This window comes from Typopeltis vanoorti, chromosome 8 (genome assembly GCF_054136105.1).
Source record: "Typopeltis vanoorti isolate ZY-2024b chromosome 8, IOZ_Tvanoo_1.0, whole genome shotgun sequence".
Taxonomy (NCBI): Eukaryota; Metazoa; Arthropoda; class Arachnida; order Uropygi; family Thelyphonidae; genus Typopeltis; species Typopeltis vanoorti.
In genome coordinates, this window is record NC_143556.1 from 24,021,813 (window position 1) to 24,043,770 (window position 21,958).

Sequence of the window (21,958 nt, forward strand, 5' to 3'; positions counted from 1 at the left end):
GGGAGTGATGGGGTGTGAGCCATTTCGACAACTGTTGTCTTCAAAACTCATGGGATAAGACTTCAAAGATGACGGTTGTGTGAACAAAATGTTTGGAGTGCGTGGTCTGATAGGCCTGTTTTACCATAGTGGAGATATTTAATGTGGCGTTTGTGTTCATCTTTTCTGATTGGGATGGTGCGTCCTGTTTCCCCCTATGTAAAGTAGGTTACAGGTATAATGAATTTTGTAAACCCGTGGGCGGGAGGTATAGAAGAGGATCTTTGGAGGAGCTAAGTAAATTTCTTAATTTTGTTGGGGATTTGAAGATTGTCTTGATGTTGTAATAAAGTTTGATGATAATCAAACTTTATTATTTTTTCTTTAATGTATCTCTCTTATTACATTTATTAGCATGAGATGGTTCCTTATAGTCCATAAACTCTTCTGAACCTGAGGAGTCTTCATTTAATGATCTGCAACCTGAGGAAATAAGTAAACCTGATGTTAACAAGCAGTAGGACTTGACAATATATTGTCGCATTTTTTTTTTTGAAGAAATGCTCCACAGATTTAACGGTACCCTTAGCACACCAGGGGGGATGGGGGGGATTGTGGAGAGAGACTTGAAGTTTAGAGGTCACACTGGATTATAGCAATGATGAGATTATGGTTCCCTCCTTGTATAACACCTTGATCAGACTGCATATGGAGTACTGTGTGCAACTGATTTGGATTATATATATATATATATATAGTCTCCTACAACGAGTAGTTGACTCCCTGGAGGTCTCAGATAATAATAATTTAATATATAGTAGTCTCCATTTTGTTCTGCTTCTGGCCAGTTTTGTGAGAAAAACCCAAGTTTCTGGGAGAAAAACTCACCACCTCCAAGCCAAGAGAAAGTTCTTTACTTTCTATATGGGATTTGAATCTAGGTCTTTCCAACCAAAGGACATCATCAAAACTGACTGAGCTAACAGACATACCTTCAAATAAGTGTATGTATGTATGTATGTGTGTGTGTGTGTGTGTGTGTGTGTGTGTGTGTGTGTGTGTGTGTGTATATATATATATATATATATTCATACTTTTATATACTGACTGAGATCCGAGAATTAGAACAATCTTCACACTTTTTTAAATCACTTAAGCAATCACTTCACTTCCACGAAGACATCAAATTAATCATGGACATTGAAGAAAATGGATCTCTACCTTTTCTGGACGTAAAACTTACTAAGACATCTGACTCCATAAAAATCTCAATCTTTAGAAAACCTACGCAAACAGACAGATAACTGCATACATCCTCACATCACTATCCGGCACAGAAGATGGGTATCATCTCAACTCTAGCACATCGTGCCAGATCTGTACTGTCAGATGAAGAAGAAGAACTAAAAAATGAACTATAACATCTTAATAGGACCTTCAAAAACTATCAATAAACAACTATACCACCGTCAACGAAACAACGTAGATACACAGGACAACCCCAAAGGTTATATCTCCTTGCCATACATCAGCATGCTCTCCAAGAAACTAAGAAGAATTTTGGGAAAGTTTAACATAAAAACGTGCTTCTCTACTCTTCCCAAACTAAGATCAAGTTTAAGCAAATACAAGCGCAAGCTCACAACCATCTACAATTCTCAGGTGTGTACAAAATCACGTGACTGCAGAAAACCATACTACGGCCAAACAGAAAAATCCATCCTCCTACGTCTCGAAGCCGAAGAGACATTGCTTACAAAAGAACCAGAGCTAGTGCCCTCTCAAGCCTTGTCCTGTTTTCAGTAAACACAAATAATGAAGGCTGCCAACATGAGATAAACTGAACAACAACTTCAAACCTTCACATATGCCACGACGAGGTAGAACACTGCATAGTTGAGTCTAAAGAAATTGTCATGGACCCTCTTCATATAAACAGTATCCTCAGCTACAATTTACCGGATTCATTCAGCTCTGCTGTCAGATATTGGTGCACTTGTGAAGCCACACGTGCAGGTGTCTAACAATAGAACTTTAACACGGACTGTAGCTCCAGTTCAAAGTTAACTGTGGTTTATAGTCGAATTTATAGTTTTATAGTGACTCAATGTTTCTTTATAGTGTTTTTTATTGGCTTTCTATGTTCTCTCACGCCTGAAGAAATCGCCCACTCCGATGAAACATTTTGCGTATTTAATAAATTTAATTGTTTGTTCTAATTCTCGGATCTCAGTCAGTGTATAAAAGTATGAACATATCCCAATTTCAAGTTAATACAACAAATCATCATATATATATATATATATATATATATATATGTGCGTGTGTGTGTGTGTGTGTGTGTGTGTAAACAATGAAAATTAAAATGAAGTTTTGATTTGAATAAGCAATAATAAACTAACCTATTTTTAATAAGCACATTTCTTCTGAAGTTATTCTCGCTGGGATTATCTGTTCCAGATAACCAACATTCATCAATTACAACACAGTAAGATGAATCTGAGGAAAAAAGAAAAAAGGCTCATTTCAGCAAATCTTAAAACAATATCAATATACACAGTTAATGGAATGCAACTTATAAAGATATAATACAAAAAAGACATAAATGAGTATAACCATAATGCAGAATGTAGAGAAATTATTAGGACTTTTGGATTAGATTATTGGGACTATTAGGATTATTAGGACATATACAGACTCAATGCTCATCATCCCATATGTCAGTGGTCTATGGAATGCACCCTATAAGGAAAGACTGAAGGTGTGTGGGTTGGAAAATTTAGACAATAGGCAGAAAAGAGGAGATGTGGTAGAAACATATATATTACTAAAGTGGTTTTATATGATTAATGCAGAAGAAATTTTTAATACATGGCAAGTACATTTAGAATAAGGTAATGCCCCTGGATGTTGTGCAAGCATGTGGTAGGTGAGGACTAGACTCTTTTTTTTGGAGAGTGGTGAGTGAATGGAATTGGTTACCAGGATGATTTTGAGTGCTTTATTGAATGTGTTTAAGGAGAGATATTGTAAGTATCATGTGAAAAAAGATTAGTGTGGATCTTGAACAATAAGTCTTCCTGCATATCTGTATGTGAATTTTCCCTGAAAATGTAATTTTGACTGGAAAAATATACTAAAAATAGTAACTAAAGATTTTTAGTATTCTTATATCATATTATAATAACATATTATATCTGCTGGCCGAGTTGGCCAAGTGCTTAGCATACCTGCTCTCCAACCAACAGGCAATTCCACAAAATTCATACTGTGGGTATGGATTTTGTGAATGCTTTTAGGTAGCAAATGAAGTTCACTGACCACCATTCTGTTTACTGGAGTTCAAACATGGCTTAAAAACTTCCCTGTAGAGTCCCAAGAGAAGAATTTCCAGATTATGTGATCCTTAGCCTGCTGTGGGCAGGCTAAGGATCACATAAGGACTAGTACTCACTTACTAACAGCTTTTCATGGATAGAATTCACATAAAGAATATATATGTACATAATAAAAAATGATGGTACAACATGACAAAATTTCATACCGGCTGGGGCATCGCCCGGTTAAACAAGGCTCCCGTTGTTTTCGCCAGGGAACCAGGGTGAACAGCAAAAAGTCAGCTACTGGAACAAATCTGAAAACACACCCCAACTCAACATCACCAGAGTTAAATATCAGTACTATCAACAAAAGAAGCTTGAATGGCAAAGAAATGGAGCTAGCTGAGGAATTAGATAAGTACCAGATCGACATAATAGGGGTGACTGAAACAAAAAAGACAAACTGCTGAGATCTTTCTGAACAATAAATACAAAATGTTATATTCAGGCAATGACAATCAAGGAAAAGAAGGAGTAGCCATAGTATGCAACACAAAATACGAGGCTAATCTTCTTGAATGGCAAGCAGTCTCAAGTAGAGTAATGTGGGCAAATATGAGAATGAGCAACTGAACAATGAGACTTATTTGTGCCTATGGTCCCACAGAGGGTTCTACTAAGGTAGAAGTAGAGGAATTTTTTGATGCTTTAGAAAAAGCAACTGACACAATGAAGAAAGAAAAGTTGGTCCTTGTTGGGGATCTAAATAGCAGAGTAGGAAATGATTGTGAGACATACAAAAATATTTTGGGAAAATTTGGAGAAAAGAGCAAAGCTAATAATAATGGCAAATATCTGTTGGATTTCTGCTCAGGACGTGGACTGGTTATTACTAACACCATGTTCCAACATAAAAATGTGCACAAATTCACATGGAGAGAAGAGACAAGGAATAAGAAAAGTCTCATTGACTATGTTATTGTTGATAGTGATGTTTTCTCTCTGGTGCAGGACACCAGAGTGTACAGAGGATTTGAAATTGGAAGTGATCACTATTTAGTCTTGAGCAGGATAAAATTGAATTTCATATTGAAAAGAATAACATGTAAGAAAGTTTTAAAGAGAATAAAAGTTGAGCAGCTCTCAGATGTGAACTGTAGACTAAAATACACAAAGATTATTGAAGAAAAAATGAAAGAGTTTGAGAACAATAATCCTTGGAGATTCAGTGGCAAGCCTTGATGAAAGCCCTGATTGATTCAGCTAGAGAGGATGTGGTGAAGTTGTCTGCAAGGATAGAAAAATCAGAACTCCATGGTGGACACAGGAAGTTAAGCAGGCAGCGAAGGAAAATAAGAAAACGTATCAAAAGTTCATGGCAAATAAGTCAGCTTATGCTCTAAGAGAATACAAAGACAAATACAAGAATGTTAAACACTGTGTAAAACTAGCTAAACAAAAGTCATGGGAGGACTTTGACAAGAATATAGAAAATAAATATCAAGAAGGTGGCAAAATATTCTGGAAGTTGTTGAAGAAACTTAGGAATGGAGGAAAGAGGGCTGTAAAAGGAGTTAGAGATGATAAAGTTGACATGAAAACAGAAGAAAAAGATATCCTTGAAGTATGGAGTAATTACTTTGAAAAACTGCTAAATGAAACAAGCAGTGATAACAGCACAGTGGTAAAAAACACTGACCAGGCATGCAGTCAGGAATACATATCCACACTTGAATTAGAAAAAGCCATGAAAGGCTTGAAATGTGGAAAGGCAGCAGGAGTAGATGATATTCGAAAGGAAATGCTGAAGTATGGTGGTATAAAAGTCTTACAGTGGCTGCACTGCATAGTTCAGAAAGTCTGGACAGAGGGACAAATTCCTGATGATTGGAGTAGAGCTTTCATAGTACCCATATATAAAAAGGGAAATAAAACTGAATGTGAGAATTACAGAGGTATTTCCCTACTAAGTGTTCCTGGCAAGATCTATGCAAGCATACAGAAACGATTGAGAAGAATTGTGGAAGAAAAGCTGGGTGAAGAACGAGCTGGATTCAGGCCAAATAGAGGCTGTCAGGATCAGATCTTCACTTTACGACAAATAGTCGAGAAAACATGGGAATATAACAAAGATCTGTATTTAAGTTTTGTTGATCTGGAAAAGGCATATGACAAGGTGCCAAGAAAGAAGCTATTCAACATGCTACAGTTATATGGTGTCAATGGGGCATTATAACAAGAAATACTTAGTCTTTATTTGAGTTGTAAGTTAGCAGTTAAAATTGAAGGAAGTAGAGGAAGATGGTTTAATGTTAAATCTGGTGTGAGACAAGGATGTACATTATCTCCTCTGTTATTCATTATCTATATGGATCACATTATGAAGGAAAGTGGTATTAAACATATCAAAATTGGAGATGTTAATGTCAGCTCTTTCCTTTATGCAGATGATGTTATACTTCTAAATAAATCCGCTACAAGTCTGCAAGATTCTCTGACTAAATTGAATAGCTGTTGTAATAGATAAAGTATGAAGGTCAGCAATAAAAAGACAAAGAGAATGAAAATATTTAGAATTGTTGAAAATGTCAACTGTGTTGTGAACGGGGAACCTGTGGATCAAGGAAAAACATTTCAGCTACTTAAGCACGATTTTTACTGAAGAAGGTAAATTCAATATAGAAATAGACAACAGAATCAGCAAAGCTGGTATGGTTGGAAGTCAATTGAATAAATTCATATGGAATAAGATAGAAATTAGTCGGAACACTTAATTAGCTGTATACAAGACAGTGTTCAAACCATTTTAACTTATGGATCTGAGAGCTGGGTCAGAAGTAAAACACTTGACCAAAGACTAGAGACCGCAGATATGAGAATCCTGAGAAAGATTAGAGGCATGAACAGATGGCATCAATGACAATATCGTATTAAAAACGAGGATATTAAGAAAGATCTTGACATTGTCAGCATTCAGGAATGGGTTAGCAGAGCTAATTTCAGGTGGTATGGTCACTTAAATAGAATGGGAGAAGAAAGATTAGCAAAACAAGTGTTCTCTGCCAGGTTGGCTGGAAAACGACCCAGAGGAAGAAGGTCATGTCAATCCCATATATGAAAAAAAAAAGAAATAATTTATGCTTTATTTATTATTTTGATTATATTTAGCATTCTGAAATTTTTTATTCCGTATAAAGTTATTAATATTCTTTCTTACTGAGATACTACAGGCTCTGTAGAAGGAATATTAATTTTTACAAAACTGTAATAAGGTGGTTATGGAGAAAGAGCACCATATTTAAGAATATGGTGCAACATATCTTTCCTATGCAGTAAAAGTGAGTCATTTTCAAAATACACATGTATTCAATAACTGAAACACCTCATCTTCTGAATTAGTTCAGATAAAGCGTGTGTGTGTGTGTGTGTGTGTGTGTGTGTGTGTATCATATCTGGATGGGTGTCTAAGTGTGCAGAAAAATAGTGAACGGTTCACAGAATAAATATTCTTAAATATTGTGCCCTTTCTCCCTAAACCACTATATTCCAGTTTTGTAAATATTAATATTCCATCAACAGAACCTGTGGTAACTAAGTTAAAGAGAATATTTATAACTTTTTAAGACAAAACAGAAATTAGGAAACTCATTGATCAATAAAATATTACTTTCACTGTATAAGAATAAAAATATTATGAAAATCTAATTAAAATCCGAATAAATAATACATAAATACTGTACATAAAAAAACTATATTTTGTGAAATTTATCTTGCAGTGCATTTAGTTTTCATACATCAGTATCAATGCAATATTATTTCAATTTTTCTAGCAAATAACATTTCCAGCGAATTTTTTCCTCATTGAATTTTCCCACGATGAATTGTCCGTGAACCACAAATTTTTAATATATGTTTATAATTTCTATAAATAATTTATAACTTTTATGCCCATATATACAATGGGAAACAGTGTTGACTGTGTGATGAATGAGCAGACTGTATTTTGCTGGATTGGGTGGTGAGTGCATTGACATCGAATTATTGAAGGATAGATATGATACTTATTGTGATCTGTGAGAGTTCATTCTCCTGCAGTGTGTCTTTGGACTCCATGGAAGCTTGGAAGTACTAATACTAAATGATATTTTCCACTTATATAATGTTTTTCTGCTGTGATCAAAAAATTACCCAATTGAAAATTAAAAATAAAACAAATATATATATATATATATATATATAGTAAACAGTGGTATGTGCACCACACGCCTAGCACATCCTGAATACACACCCTTGATAGCCAAGCTTATTCAAATGGAAGAACTGCCCTTTATAGCAAATGGTGGGCTATGTTTATACCACTTCGTAATAAATACAAAATATATAAATTTAGCATGCCATTTCATGTAAAAGAGCATCTCCAAAAATACAGCAAAGCTTAAATAAGTTTTGCTGCATTTTTAAATTATAATTTTTGGAGCAATGTGAAACATGTTTTCAGAATTTTACATTGTGTCTTACTCATTTTTTTTTTCTTGTTTTAGAGTAGATTCTTGTGTGTTTTTCATTTTTTTTTTTTTCACTTTATTTTAAAACCTTTTCATGTAAAAAGGAAAAGGTTTTGCAGGTGAAGAAATTCAAGAGAGCCTGATTGTGATTCTGAATTTTTTAGCATTGTAATGAAATAACTGCAAGCAATGAAATAATTAACTTTATATTCTGGTAAAAAATATATTTCTTGTGTTGGAATTTTTAAGAATCAGAAGACAATGCATATGTTTTTCCAATTTCTGCATGTATTATATTGCTGTATTTAAAAGTCATATCAAAATTCAAATCATCCATGTCTCACTCTAGTATTTGCCAATGATAATCTAATCTCACTATGAAGCACAAGTACTTTGTGCTTCACACATTAATGGTGCACATGAAGCATAGCTATTGTTCATTTGACTTTTATGCTTTCTATATTTAAAATCATATTAATTGATAAATTAAAGTATTCAAAGTTATCCTACAATTAATTGCATTGGACAAATTAAGATGTGCGCTAATGTGCTATACACTCTTAAAACTTTCATACATCAATCAAAATGCAATCATACAGTCAAATTGATGTTTTGTAGCATGGGTTGCATAAGCCACACAAACAGCACACCCAACCTAAATGGGCACACGACACCACTATTTGCTATATATATATTTTTTTCCTTCTTTTTTTTTTTAAATTTTCAATTGGGTAATTTTTTTGATCACAGCAGAAAAACATTATTAATATAAGTTGAAAATATCATTTAGTATTAGTACTTCCAAGCTTCCATGGAGTCCAAAGACTCACTGCAGGAAAATGAACTTTCACAGATCACAATAAGTATCATATCTATCCTTCAATAATTCGATGCCAGAGCACTCACCACACAATCCAGCAAAATTCTGCTCATTCACCACCTGCCAAGCAAAACATCTCCTTTTTGTGTTCTTATTCACATGACCTTTCTACCGTTTCCAGGGATGTCCTCGTGTTCTTCCATCATCAAAACAATAATTCCTCTATATCTATATGAGAGGCTCTCATCTTACTAACTTATACTTCTTAATCATATCATCTCTCCTACTCCTATCTACCAAGCTCTGCAGACTATATTCCCTTAAACTACCCTCATACTTGGCATTCCAGAGTCCTAAGATGGTCTTAGTTATTTGCATCTACACGCTCCTCAGTTTTTCCCTAATACCAACATAGCCAGGTGACCAGATCTATGCACAGAAATCCAAGTAAGGCCTGATTAATGCCTTATAGTGTAATTATCATATCCATATATATATGTACATTAGCATTCTTTACATTATAGAAGCAATTTTATGGATAATTCTTATAACTTTTATGACCCATGAACTCTGGTTCCCTGTGCATCAACCTTGCCTCCTCCACTTCCTGAAGCAAAGTTCCTCCAATATGTTAACCTCATTCCATCTTCTCTGCCCAAAGTGCATAACTTTACCCTTTACCTCAAATCCTCTTGTCACAACAACATGTCAGAACTTCCTGTCATTGCTCTTCCTAATTTAACATCATCAGCAAACATCTGTATATTATCTCTCATACCCTGAATAATATCACTGATATATAAGTTAAACAACAATTGTCCCAGAACAGAACCATGTGGCACCTCACTCATGACTTTTTTAAGATGCTGCACCCCCCATATGCAACTCGCTGATTCCTATCAGTTGACTATCCCTGCAGCTAAGCTAATCTACTGACTGACTATCCATCCCTATCCCACTCAATGCCAACATCTCCTCTGCCCAATACACTAGTTACCCTATTATAAAATGTAACCAACTTACTAAAGCAACATCTTCTCTTAACAAACCCATGCTGCTCTTATGAAAGATTTCTATTCTCATCACTCCTTGTATTCTGTCTCTAACCAACTTTAAGAAACGTTTACCATTAACATCAAGTTTTTTAATGTGAATCTTCCATCTTATTTTTCATCATCATCATCATCATCAAATTCCTGCCATGTACCCTCAAGGGGTGTACAGGATATGACAGTACTACATGAAAAAATTACATCATTACTAACTTCCTATCTACAATTTTCCTCCAAATCAGTCTGTTACTTGTCAAGACTCCAACATTATCAGATCTTATATTTCTATCGTCTAAGGCACTTTGTACCGTATCAATCCACCTATATCTTGGTCTTCCTCTGGGTCGTTTTCCTGCCAACCTGGCAGAGAACACTTGTTTTGCTAATCTTTCCTCTCCCATTCTATTTAAGTGACCACACCATCTGAGATTAGCTCTGCTAACGCATTCCTGGATGCTGACAATGTCAAGTTCTTTCCTAATATCCTCATTTTTAATATGATATTGCTATTGATGCCATCTGTTCACGCCTCTAATCTTTCTCAGGACTCTCATATCTGCGGTCTCTAGTCTTTGGTCAAGTGTTTTACTTCTGACCCAGCTCTCAGATCCATAAGTTAAAATTGGTTTGAACACAGTCTTGTATACAGCTAATTTAGTGTTCCGACTAATTTCTTTCTTATTCCATATGAATTTATTCAATTGACTTCCCACGATACCAGCTTTGCTGATTCTGTTGTCTATTTCTATATTTAGTTTACCATCTTCAGTAAAAATTGTGCCTAAGTAGCTGAAATGTTTTACTTGTTCCACAGGTTCTCCATTCACAACACAGTTGACATTTTCAATGATTCTGCCAATTTTCATTGTCTTTGTCTTTTTATTGCTGACCTTCATACCATATCTATTACAACAGCTATTCAATTTAGTCAGAGAATCTTGCAGACTTGTAGTGTATTTATTTAGAAGTATAACATCATCCGCATAAAGCAAAGAGCTGACATTAACATCTCCAACTTTGATATCAGGTTTAATACCACATTCCTTCATAATGTGATCCATATAGATAATGAATAACAGAGGGGATAATGTACATCCTTGTCTCACACCAGATTTAACATTAAACCATCTTCCTGTACCTCCTTCAATTCTAACTGCTGACTCACAACTCAAATAAAGACTAAGTATTGCTTGATATAATGCCCCATTGACACCATATAACTGCAGCGTATTGAATAGCTTCTCTCTTGGCACCTTGTCATATGCCTTTTCCAAATCGACAAAACTTAAATACAGATCTTTGTTATATTCCCATGCTTTCTCGACTATTTGTCGTAAAGTGAAGATCTGATCCTGACAGCCTCTATTTGGCCTGAATCCAGCTTGTTCTTCACCAAGCTTTTCTTCCACAATTCTTCTCAACCGTTTCTCAAGTATACTTGCATAGATCTTGCCAGGAACACTCAGTAGGGAAATACCTCTGTAATTCTCACATTCAGTTTTATTTCCCTTTTTATATATGGGTACTATGAGAGCTCTACTCCAATTATCGGGGATTCGTCCCTCTGTCCAGGCTTTCTGAACTATGCAGTGCAGCCACTGTAAGACTCTTATACCACCATACTTCAGCATTTCTGGTCGAATATCATCTACTCCCGCTGCCTTTCCACATTTCAAGCCTTTGATGGCTTTTTCTACTTCAAGTATGGATATGTATTCCTGACTGCATGCCTGGTCAGTGTTTTTTATCACTGTGCTGTCATCACTGCTTGTTTCATTTAGCAGTTTTTCAAAGTAATTACTCCACACTTCAAGGATATCTTTTTCTCCTGTTTTCATTTCACCTTTATCATCTCTAATTCCTTTTACAGCACTCTTTCCTCCATTCCTAAGCTTCTTCAACAACCTCCAGAATATTTTGCCACATTCTTGATATTTATTTTCTATATTCTTGCCAAAGTCCTCCCATGACTTTTGTTTAGCTAGTTTTACACACTGTTTAGCTTTCTTACATTTGTCTCTGTATTCTGTAAGAGTAAAAGCTGACTTATTTGCCAGGAACTTTTGATATGCTTTCTTCTTTTCCTTCACTGCCTCTTTAACTTCCTGTGTCCACCAGGGAGTTCTGATTTTTTTATCCTTGCACACAACCTCACCACATGCCTCTCTGGCAGACTCAATCAATGTTTCCTTCAGAGTTTGCCACTGAATCTCCAAGGTTTGATTCCTGTTCTCAAACTCTTTCATTTTCTTTTCAATAATATTTCTGTATTTTAGTCTACAGTTCACATCTGAGAGCTGCTCAACTTTTATTCGCTTTAAAACTTTCTTACATGTTATTCTTTTCAATATGAAATTCAATTTTATCCTGCTCAAGACTAAATAGTGATCACTTCCAATTTCAAATCCTCTGTACACTCTGGTGTCCTGCACCAGGGAGAAAACATCACTATCAACAATAACATAGTCAATGAGACTTTTCTTATTCCTAGCCTCTTCTCTCCATGTGAATTTGTGCACATTTTTATGTTGGAACATGGTGTTAGTAATAACCAGTCCATGTCCTGAGCAGAAATCCAACAGATATTTGCCATTATTATTAGCTTTGCTCTTTTCTCCAAATTTTCCCAAAATATTTTTGTATGTCTCACAATCATTTCCTACTCTACTATTTAGATCCCCAACAAGGACCAACTTTTCCTTTTTCATTGTGTCAGTTGCTTTTTCTAAAGCCTCAAAAAATTCCTCCACTTCTACCTTAGTAGAACCTTCTGTGGGACCATAGGCACAAATAAGTCTCATTGTCCAGTTCCCCATTCTCATATTTGCCCACATTACTCTACTTGAGACTGACTGCCATTCAAGAAGATTAGCCTCGTATTTTGTGTTGAATACTATGGCTACTCCTTCTTTTCCTTGATTGTCATTGCCTGAATATAACATTTTGTATTTATTGCTCAGAAAGATCTCACCAGTTTTGGTCTTTTTTGTTTCAGTCACCCCTATTATGTTGATCTGGTACTTATCTAATTCCTCAGCTAGCTCCATTTCTTTGCCATTCAGGCTTCTTACGTTGATAGTACCGATCTTTAACTCTGGTGATGTTGAGTTGGGGTTTGTTTTCAGATTTGTTCCAGTAGCTGACTTTTCGCTATTCGCCCTGGTTCCCTGGCGAAAACAACGGGGGCCTTGTTTAACCGGGCGACGCCCCAGCCGGCATGAAATTTTGTCATGTTGTACCATCATTTTTTATTTTGGTTTAACCAATAAGAATACAATTTGGTCGGCTAAATCCCAAATTGCCAGCCCATCCTCGTTCGTTCAGTATCAAAGTAGATACCCAACAGGGTGCACCACGAGAAGGTGAGGATTGGACATTAGGTCAGAAGCCCTGGTCGGTTCTCCGCATTCCTTTAAAGGCTATGTGGAGGTCTCCTCTCAGTTATACAGCTTTGACCCTTAAGCACCCCCATCTTATTTTTAATAGTATAAAATAATTAATTCAAAATGTCAACTAGTATATAATTTATAAGTTAAACAGTTTATAAATAAAACTGAATAAGCAATAATTAAAATTTTGCTCCAGATTATACTCAAGTTTTCTGTTTTAGCTTATTATGAAACAGTATTATGCTTTCCCAACAGTTTCAGCTGCTTTAAGGTGTTTGGCTAAAAAGCAGTCAACTGTTGCGATAGCAAACACCATTATAGTAAACTCACTCATTATAATAAATTAATGAAAAGTCCTGTACAAAATTGCATAGAACCAGTACTATTCTAAAGGAAATCTGCTATTCCTTTCATCTATAAAAGTTCACTATAGTGACAGCTGAATGTATCATGCAAAAAACCTTGAAATGATTTTGTCCATTCATTTCTATTTTACTTTCTCTAAAGGAAATATTATTTGTATAAATTCTCTGATTAGCATCACCTTCAAGTAAAGTCTCCTTAGCTTACTGTATGATTATGAAAAATGTTACTACGGTGGTCATAGCAATGGTGGGTGAGGATGAATTGGCATCATGCATCATTAAAGGACATGTTGTCCATGATATCAGTAATGAGTATTAGAGAGATGGAAAAGCTTTCATCACTGGCTGCTTTCGATGATAAAGCAGAATAACTTGATGGACTACTTTTAAACACCTTGAAAGCCATAATTTATAAGTTAAACAGTTTATAAATAAAACTGAATAAGCAATAATTAAAATTTTGCTCCAGATTATACTCAAGCTCTCTGTTTAAGCTTATTATGAAACTGCATTTATATTCAAAGAAACATAAACATAATTTTTATTTCAAGTGAAAGTGCAGATATATGAAATTAGAGACTACAATAAATCTTTGAGAGAAAAAAAATGCTACTTGTATTGTTATAATCTTTAAAGCAGACAAAATTTACTTATTGTTGAAGTTCCAAATTACTTAATCCATTATATGAGGAATGTTAACCAGAATGGCGATTCTTTTTTCCTCACAAATCAAGTTATATATGTTCTAATTACTTTGAATTATTTCCATATATATTCTAACAGGTTGACTTATATATAATGAGAGAGAAGGCTTAAATCAAAGTCAGATGAAGTATGCATCCTTCTAAAACACTCAAGAGTGGATGAGCACAAATGACAATTGTTACTTGCAAAAAGTTTAATGTTAATTTTCTAAAATATATGAGAAATGAAATTCACATAATTCTAAAATTTCTGCAAGAAAATGATGTTATTTATTTTGATATCATTTTGGCATATTTCATAAGTATTTTGACAGAATAAACTGATTCAGAACTAGCTTCTTATGACAGGTGTGTTATAATTTAGCCAAAACATACAAATATATAATTTAATAATAAAAACTTTTAAGAACTCACCAGCATCTATTGAAGCTTCCACAAAAATATGTTCATTAGCTATAAATTTTAAAAAAAACAAATTTTCACTCAGAGGATGAGTAAATTCTTTGCTTAAATATAGGTCCATCCTGTAGATATAAGGATCAAGAACCTGAAAGTACAAAAAAAAAAGCAAAATGTATGATCCTATTCTAAAGAACTAGATGAATAAGGTTAGGTATTGAACAAATACTGTATGTCTTGTTAAAGATTACTGATGCTTAAAAGAATAAGTATAACTTTTCAACATTTCATTTATCTTTGATAAAGATGTCATAAAGAGCTAGCAAAAATAAACTTAACAAGCAATTAGTGAAACTACTAACTACAAAAGTGTTACTAATCATGATGCTCTTTTGTCAGGAGAATAGTAAGAAAGATAAGATAAAAATCATCATCTTTAACCCTTTGAGTCATGCAGGACAGAAAAAAAAAAAAAAACTGGCCTAATGGAGAAACTACCTGAAAAGAAGTTAAGGACACCATAGAATGAGGAACAAATAGCCATGGCATATACCTTAATAAGATGTAGAACCTACTTTTGCTGCAATAATTGCAACACTTTCCACAAGTGTACAATAGCAATCATTGGGAATTTTGGACCATTCTTCCTGTAGATATGTAATGAGGTGTAGACTGTTATGGGGTGGACATCTCTTTATCTCACCCGACACTCAAATTCATAATACAGATGTTCAATAGGGTTGAGATCAGAGATCTATGGAGTACACATACCACACAGTTACAGAAGCAGCCTTACACGATACTCTGTCTTGCTGAAAGAGACAATGGTCAGTTCCTTAGAAATGCCATGAAATAGAAAGCAAGGTATTGTCCAGAATGTTCAGATACTTCTCAGAGTTCAGTGTTCATGGCACGGCAAACAGAGGTCCAAGACCAAACCAGCAAAAACAGGACCATACCATCACACCACCACCACTCCTTCATAGTTGGGGTTATGCACTCTGGTTAGAGATGGTCACCAGGCATTTGCTTTACTCACACCCACCTGCTTGGTAGAGGGTGTAGCGTGATTTGTCACTCCATAACACAACTTTCCAAGCTTCTATGTTCCATTGCACACGCTCTTTGCACCACTGAAGACGATGTTGAATGTTGGTTCAGATAATGTGGACTTGCATATTGTGGTCCTACTATGGATATCCATGTTGTGAACCTTGGTTCAGAATGCTTTTGTGCAGATTTGTGTTCCAGTTGATGCTCAGAACTTTGCATTCAATGTGTCGGCCAACAAATGGGGGTTTTTACATATTATCCTTTGTAGTACTCTGCAGTCACATTCACTGAGTATGGTGGGTTGTCCACTGCAGGCAACACTTGCAGCTGATTGCAGTGATTGCCTTTATTTATTATTGTCACATGCCTTTTCCAAATCTACAAAACTTAAGTACAGATCCTTGTCATATTCCCATGATTTCTCACCTATTTGTCTTAAAGTGAAAATCTGATCTTGACAACCTCTATTTGGTCTGAATTCAGCTTGTTCTTCTCCAAGTTTCTGTCCAAATCTTTCTCAAACTCTTTTCAAGTATGCTTGCATAAATCTTACCTGGAACACTTAGTAGAGAAATTCCTCTACGTTCTTAGAGGAATTTCTCTATATTAGAGAAATTCCTCTAATTTCTTTTATAACTTTTATACCTTCATACTTAAGCTTTTCTGGTCGAATACAATCTACTGCAGGCGCCTTTCCACATTTCAAGTTTTTGATAGCTTTTTCTACCTCAAGTATCGATATACTCCTCTTTGAATTTCCTTGAAAATTTTCTAGTACTGTTCTGTCACTGCTTGGTTCATTTAACAGTCTTTCAAAGTAATTACTCCTGACATTTATGATATCCTTAATTTCAGTTTTCATATCATCTTTGAATCCTTTTACAGTACTCTTTCCTCTATTTCTAAGCTGTTCAATAGCCTCCAGAACATTTTGCCACTTTCCTGATATTTATTTTCCATACTCTTACCAAAGTCTTCCCATGACTTTTGTTTAGCTACTTTTACACGTAACTTAGCTCTCATATTTTTCTCTGTATTCTTTTAGAGCATCTGCTGACTTATTTGCTAGGAATTTTGGGTATGCTTTCTTCTTTTCTTTTCCACAACGGCTTCTTTAACTTTTTGTGTTTTTGTGTCCACCATAGAGTTCTTATTTTTGCAGACAACTTCACCGTCTACCCCTCCCCCAGCTGAATCAATCAATGTCTTCTTTAGAGTTTTCCACTAGCCTTCAAGGACCAAGCCTATTAACAGTTTATAATGTTTAAATTAATTATTATTTATTTAGTGTATGATGATACAATGGCTGTGAGGCCCTTTTTACAGGGAAGTATGGCACCATCTCAATTCCCCCCCCCCACACACACACACCTCAATTTTATCTGGGCTTGGAACCAGCATAGCTGACAAATCAGGCCTATGGCTGGGTCTTAGGTATTCATCACTGTAATCCGTGTGTGTTCATGGGGCCAGTTTGCCTGTTCTGGGGGACAAAAAAACACTGAGTTTCCAGGTGAAAAAAACCCCTTGCCTCCACATGAGACCAAAGGGCTTCATCTATACCGACTGAGCTACGGAGGCTCTGTTTAAACTGATGAGCTGATAAAACTATCAAATAATCTAAATAAAATCTGTTGCGAGTGTTACAATTAATCTTTGCACTATCTAATTTTTTTTTTAATAAGTCATTATTATGTATATAATATTACCTGACTAGGAGTTTTCAATTCAGAATCACTAGCAGTCAAATTATAAACACATTGAAAGGACAATGGTATAAGTAGATGAGTATTTTTGTCATCTATGTGTTTCCCAGAATTCATGACTCCAAATTCAACACCTGAGCCATCTTCAGCTGACACATCTTCATCGTCTGTAAGTGTGTCAACTGTGCTAGAAGCTAAGACACTTCCTTGTTTCATTGCCCAAAAGAGGACCTACAAGTTAAAATATATAAGGTATTAAAAAAAAAAAAACTACATTTTAAAAATACATTTTGCATTAACTAAATATTACTCAAGTTGCTAATATTCTAAAATATCCAATTAAGAAACAAGTATCTATTTTTAATGGTATTCTAATGGATAAATTCCCGGGGCAGAGCTGACTACTACTGGGTGCGTCCCCAGGTGGCGGATCGGGGAACAGCCTTCAGATATGGAGGTTAGCAGAGCAATCTGGCGAATAAGCAGCCGTGGACCAACAGCGACTGAGCTATCAGGGCGTGGGGGAGCAGAAGTGGCAACTCTGTCTCACTTAAAACCTCACAAAGCCCAATGACAACTCGGTGACATGGCGAGTAGTGCCGCTATTAAATAAGTACCTGCTGGGGTCACCGCCCCTGACATTGGGAAGCAGCATTGTCAGTACTGACACAAGGTTGAAGCCAAATGATGACGGAAAAGCTTGTGATCAGAGATTTGCAGATGGCAATATGATTATATTGTGTACGTCTGTAATACTGCGGAGCAGAAAGCAAACGGAGAAACTACTGCTCTACCTTATCTCCAGAACAACCACCATGGCGAGCAAACCCTTACAATTGGCCCCAAGTTCCCGGCGTCCCTTAAATGGGACAGGGGTGCGAAGAATCTCCGGGCTCAAAATGGTATCCACTTTTAAAATTGCAACTTGGAATGTCAGAACTCTGTATGAAGCTGGCAAATTAAGAAATGCCACAAGAGAAATGAAGAGGCTGGGCATCCGGATTTTGGGAATTTGCGAGACAACATGGCCAGGATCTGGAAAGTGTCAACAAGATAATATGACAATGTATTACTCTGGGAATGATGAGAACAAACATCGACATGGTGTAGCTGTAATAGTAGATGAAGAAATCAATAAATCAGTAATAAATTGGATTCCATTTTCTGAAAGGATAATGCTGTTACAACTTAAGGGAAACCCCGTTAACATAAATATCATCCAAGCTTATGCACCCACAGCTGACAAAAGTGAAGAAGATGTTGAAGAGTTTTATGAACACCTAAAAGAGATTAAAAACCTAACAAAGAAACATGATATAAACATAGTGATGGGTGACTTCAATGCAAAAGTGGGAAGAGGGGGTGATCGAGAAATTGTTGGCGAACATGGCTTAGGCACCAGAAATGACAGAGGAGATCGCCTAGTCCAATTCTGTCAGGAAGAAGATCTAACAATAGCAAATACCTGGTTTAAACTTCCACCAAGAAGACTGTACACTTGGAAATCGCCTCAAGATAACCAACATAATATTGTCAGAAATCAAATTGATTATATACTGATAAATAAAAGATTCCACAGTAGTATAAAGAGTGCAAAGACTTATCCTGGAGCAGATATCTCATCAGACCACAATCCCATAGTTGCACAAGTACATCTTAGATTAAAATCAGCTAAAAAATCACAAAAGAAGAAAAAGAAAATTGATGTAGAAAAACTGAAAGACCCGAACATAAATAAAAGTGCCAAGACACAGCTTAACCTGCGATTACAACAGATTAACATAGAAGAAAATAAAAGTGTGGAATCTCTTTGGAATAGCTTAAAGAATGCCATCGTAACAACAAGTATTGAAGAAGTAGGTTATGTGAATAATATAAAACAACAGGAATGGATGACAGATGAGATTCTACAAGAAGAATGTATAAAAACAAAGACCTAGCCAGGTATACAGAAACACATAACATCATCAAGAAAAAAATAAAAGAAGCCAAGGAAAATTGGATGAAAAATTTATGTACTGAAATTGAACTGCTTCAGAAACAACATGATAATTTCAATCTGTATAAGAAAATCAACGAAATTTCCGGAAAACTGAGGAAAAAGCAAATAGTGTCTCTAAGAGACGAAAATGGAAAAATAGTTCTAGAAGAAGAGAATAAAGCACAGATTTGGATAAAATATGTAACAGAACTTTTCAATGATACTAGACAGAAGCCTATAAATATAAAAGATAACATTCAAGGACCAGCAATCATGAAATGTGAAATAGAGAATGCTATACAAACAAGTAAAACAGGAAAAGCCAGTGGACCAGATGGTGTGCAAACAGAATTTTTAAAATTAATCGAACCAGATAACATCAAACTTCTTGAAAAACTATTTAATAAAATATATGAAAGTGATGAATTTCCATCAGATTGGCTCAAATCTACATTTATCACTATCCCAAAGAAACCCAAAGCGAATTCCTGTGGTGACTTCAGACTTATTAGTCTAATGAGCCAAACATTAAAAATATTTTTGAAAGTAATTCAGAATCGCATTTATAGAAAAAGTGAAGAAACTAAGTGAAACACAATTCGGCTTTCGGAATGGTTTTGGTACTAGAGAGGCCCTTTTCAGTACCCAAATATTGATACAAAAATGCATAGAAAAACAGAAATCTGTCTTTATGTGTTTCATAGATTTTGAAAAAGCATTCGACAAAGTCAGACACACCAACTTAATAGAAATCCTTCAACAAATAAGGCTAGACGAACAAGACATAAGACTAATAACAAATCTGTATTGGAATCAGTCAGCTACCGTTCAATTAGACAACATTACCACCAGTGATATTAACATCAAAAGAGGAGTGAGACAAGGATGTGTGCTCTCACCACTCCTGTTCAACATATATGCAGAGGTAATCTTTAAAAAAGCATTGGAAGAATGTCCAGAGGGAATCACAATAAATGGAAAGATTGTTAACAACCTACGATATGCAGATGACACCGTGCTAATTGCAGATAACATTATGGATCTCCAAAAACTCGTTGACAGAGTATACATAGAAAGCCAAAGAATGGGAATAAATATAAACATCAACAAGACAAAATACATGATCATCAGCAAACATCCAGCCTCATCAATGAAACTGACACTCAATGGGAAAAATATTGATTATGTGTCAAGATATAAATATCTTGGTTGCTGGCTTAATGAACGGTGGGATCCAGAAATAGATATAAAGACAAGGATTGAAGTTGCACGGCAGTCCTTCATGAAAATGAGAACACTATTCTGCAATAAAGCCCTAAACATGGAAGTCAGATGCCGAATGCTGAAATGTTATGTGTGGTCTATTCTGCTCTATGGAGTTGAAACATGGACATTGAAGGCGACAACCATCAAGAAAATCGAAGCCTTTGAGATGTGGCTATACAGAAGAATGCTAAAGATATCATGGACAGAAAAAATTACCAATGAAGATGTCTTAAAATCCATTGGCAAAGCTAAACATCTTGTACAAATAATCAAGAAACGAAAAACATCATATCTTGGACACATCATGAGAAACAGCAAATACCAACTTCTACAAGCTATTTTGTTAGGAAGAATTGATGGCAAAGGAACTAGAGGAAGAAAAAGAATATCATGGTTTGACAACATCAAGACGTGGACAGGAAAGAGCAGTGCACAACTGCTCAGATTAGCACAAGAGCGCAGTTTGTTCGCCAAGATGGTCGCTGACCTTCGATAGAAGATAGCACAATAAGAAGAAGAATGGATAAATTAGACTTGTTAATAATAATAATTATTATTATTATTAACACCCAATTTTCATGGAGTCAAAGGACTCAACATGGGAGGTCGATACTCTCTCATGCAAAGATCATCGAACTGTGACTTAAATCCATTCACAGTTTCTTTCTGCATTCACCACACTTTCAGGCAATGTATTCTAATCACCAGTCACTCTCCATGCAAAGAACCTTATTCTCACTCCTCTGCTCACACCCTCCTTATACAGCTTCCAGGGATGGCCTCTAGTTCTACCCTTGCTTACCTCTACTCTATGAAAAATCTTTCCATATTAATCTAGTAATAGCCCCTCACTAACTTATTTGCCACAATCATATCCCGTCTTCTTTGTCTATTCACAAGGCTCTGTAAGTTGCATTCTCTCACTCTCTCCTCATATATGACATTCCACATACCTGATACTAACTTAGTAAACCTTCTCTGGACCTTTTCCAATATATTCTCATCCCCATGAAAACCAAGTGCTAAATCTGTGCACAATAGTCCATGTGGCCTGATCAAAATCTTGTACATGGGAACCATAACCTCTTTGCTTCTGCATGTAAATGTCCACCTCATTATTGCCATAATCCATTGAGATGTTGTTACAATGATTCATACAATTCTCTCCAGACAATATTTCTCTAATAATTACAGATGCCAAGAAACTACATTATTCATTTAATTCTTTATCCAAGTGTTAGCAAACAAAGTTTGTGCATGAAATATCTTCACAACTAGGCTACTTCTACATAGAGGCTAATGACTTCACATCAATTGCCTTAGTATCCCACAATGCACAGCACATCCTTTTGGGTGTGTATAATGCTGTGCATTATGGGAAGGGGAACTATCCATTGTAAATACTGAAATACTGAATAT

At 35.5% G+C, this 21,958-nt stretch overlaps 1 protein-coding gene across 1 annotated transcript in view; it reads right to left on the reverse strand.

The window, feature by feature from the left end:
- LOC150103852 (transforming growth factor beta receptor type 3-like) overlaps positions 1 to 21,958 on the reverse strand; it is a 315,988-nt gene that overhangs the window by 36,626 nt on the left and 257,404 nt on the right. The window contains exons 11-13 of the mRNA XM_090397076.1: positions 17,296 to 17,523; positions 14,549 to 14,681; positions 2,382 to 2,478 (exon numbers count right to left, since the gene is read on the reverse strand). Coding sequence (XP_090253202.1) covers positions 2,382 to 2,478; positions 14,549 to 14,681; positions 17,296 to 17,523 — 458 coding nt within the window. The remainder of the gene's footprint in view (positions 1 to 2,381; positions 2,479 to 14,548; positions 14,682 to 17,295; positions 17,524 to 21,958) is intronic.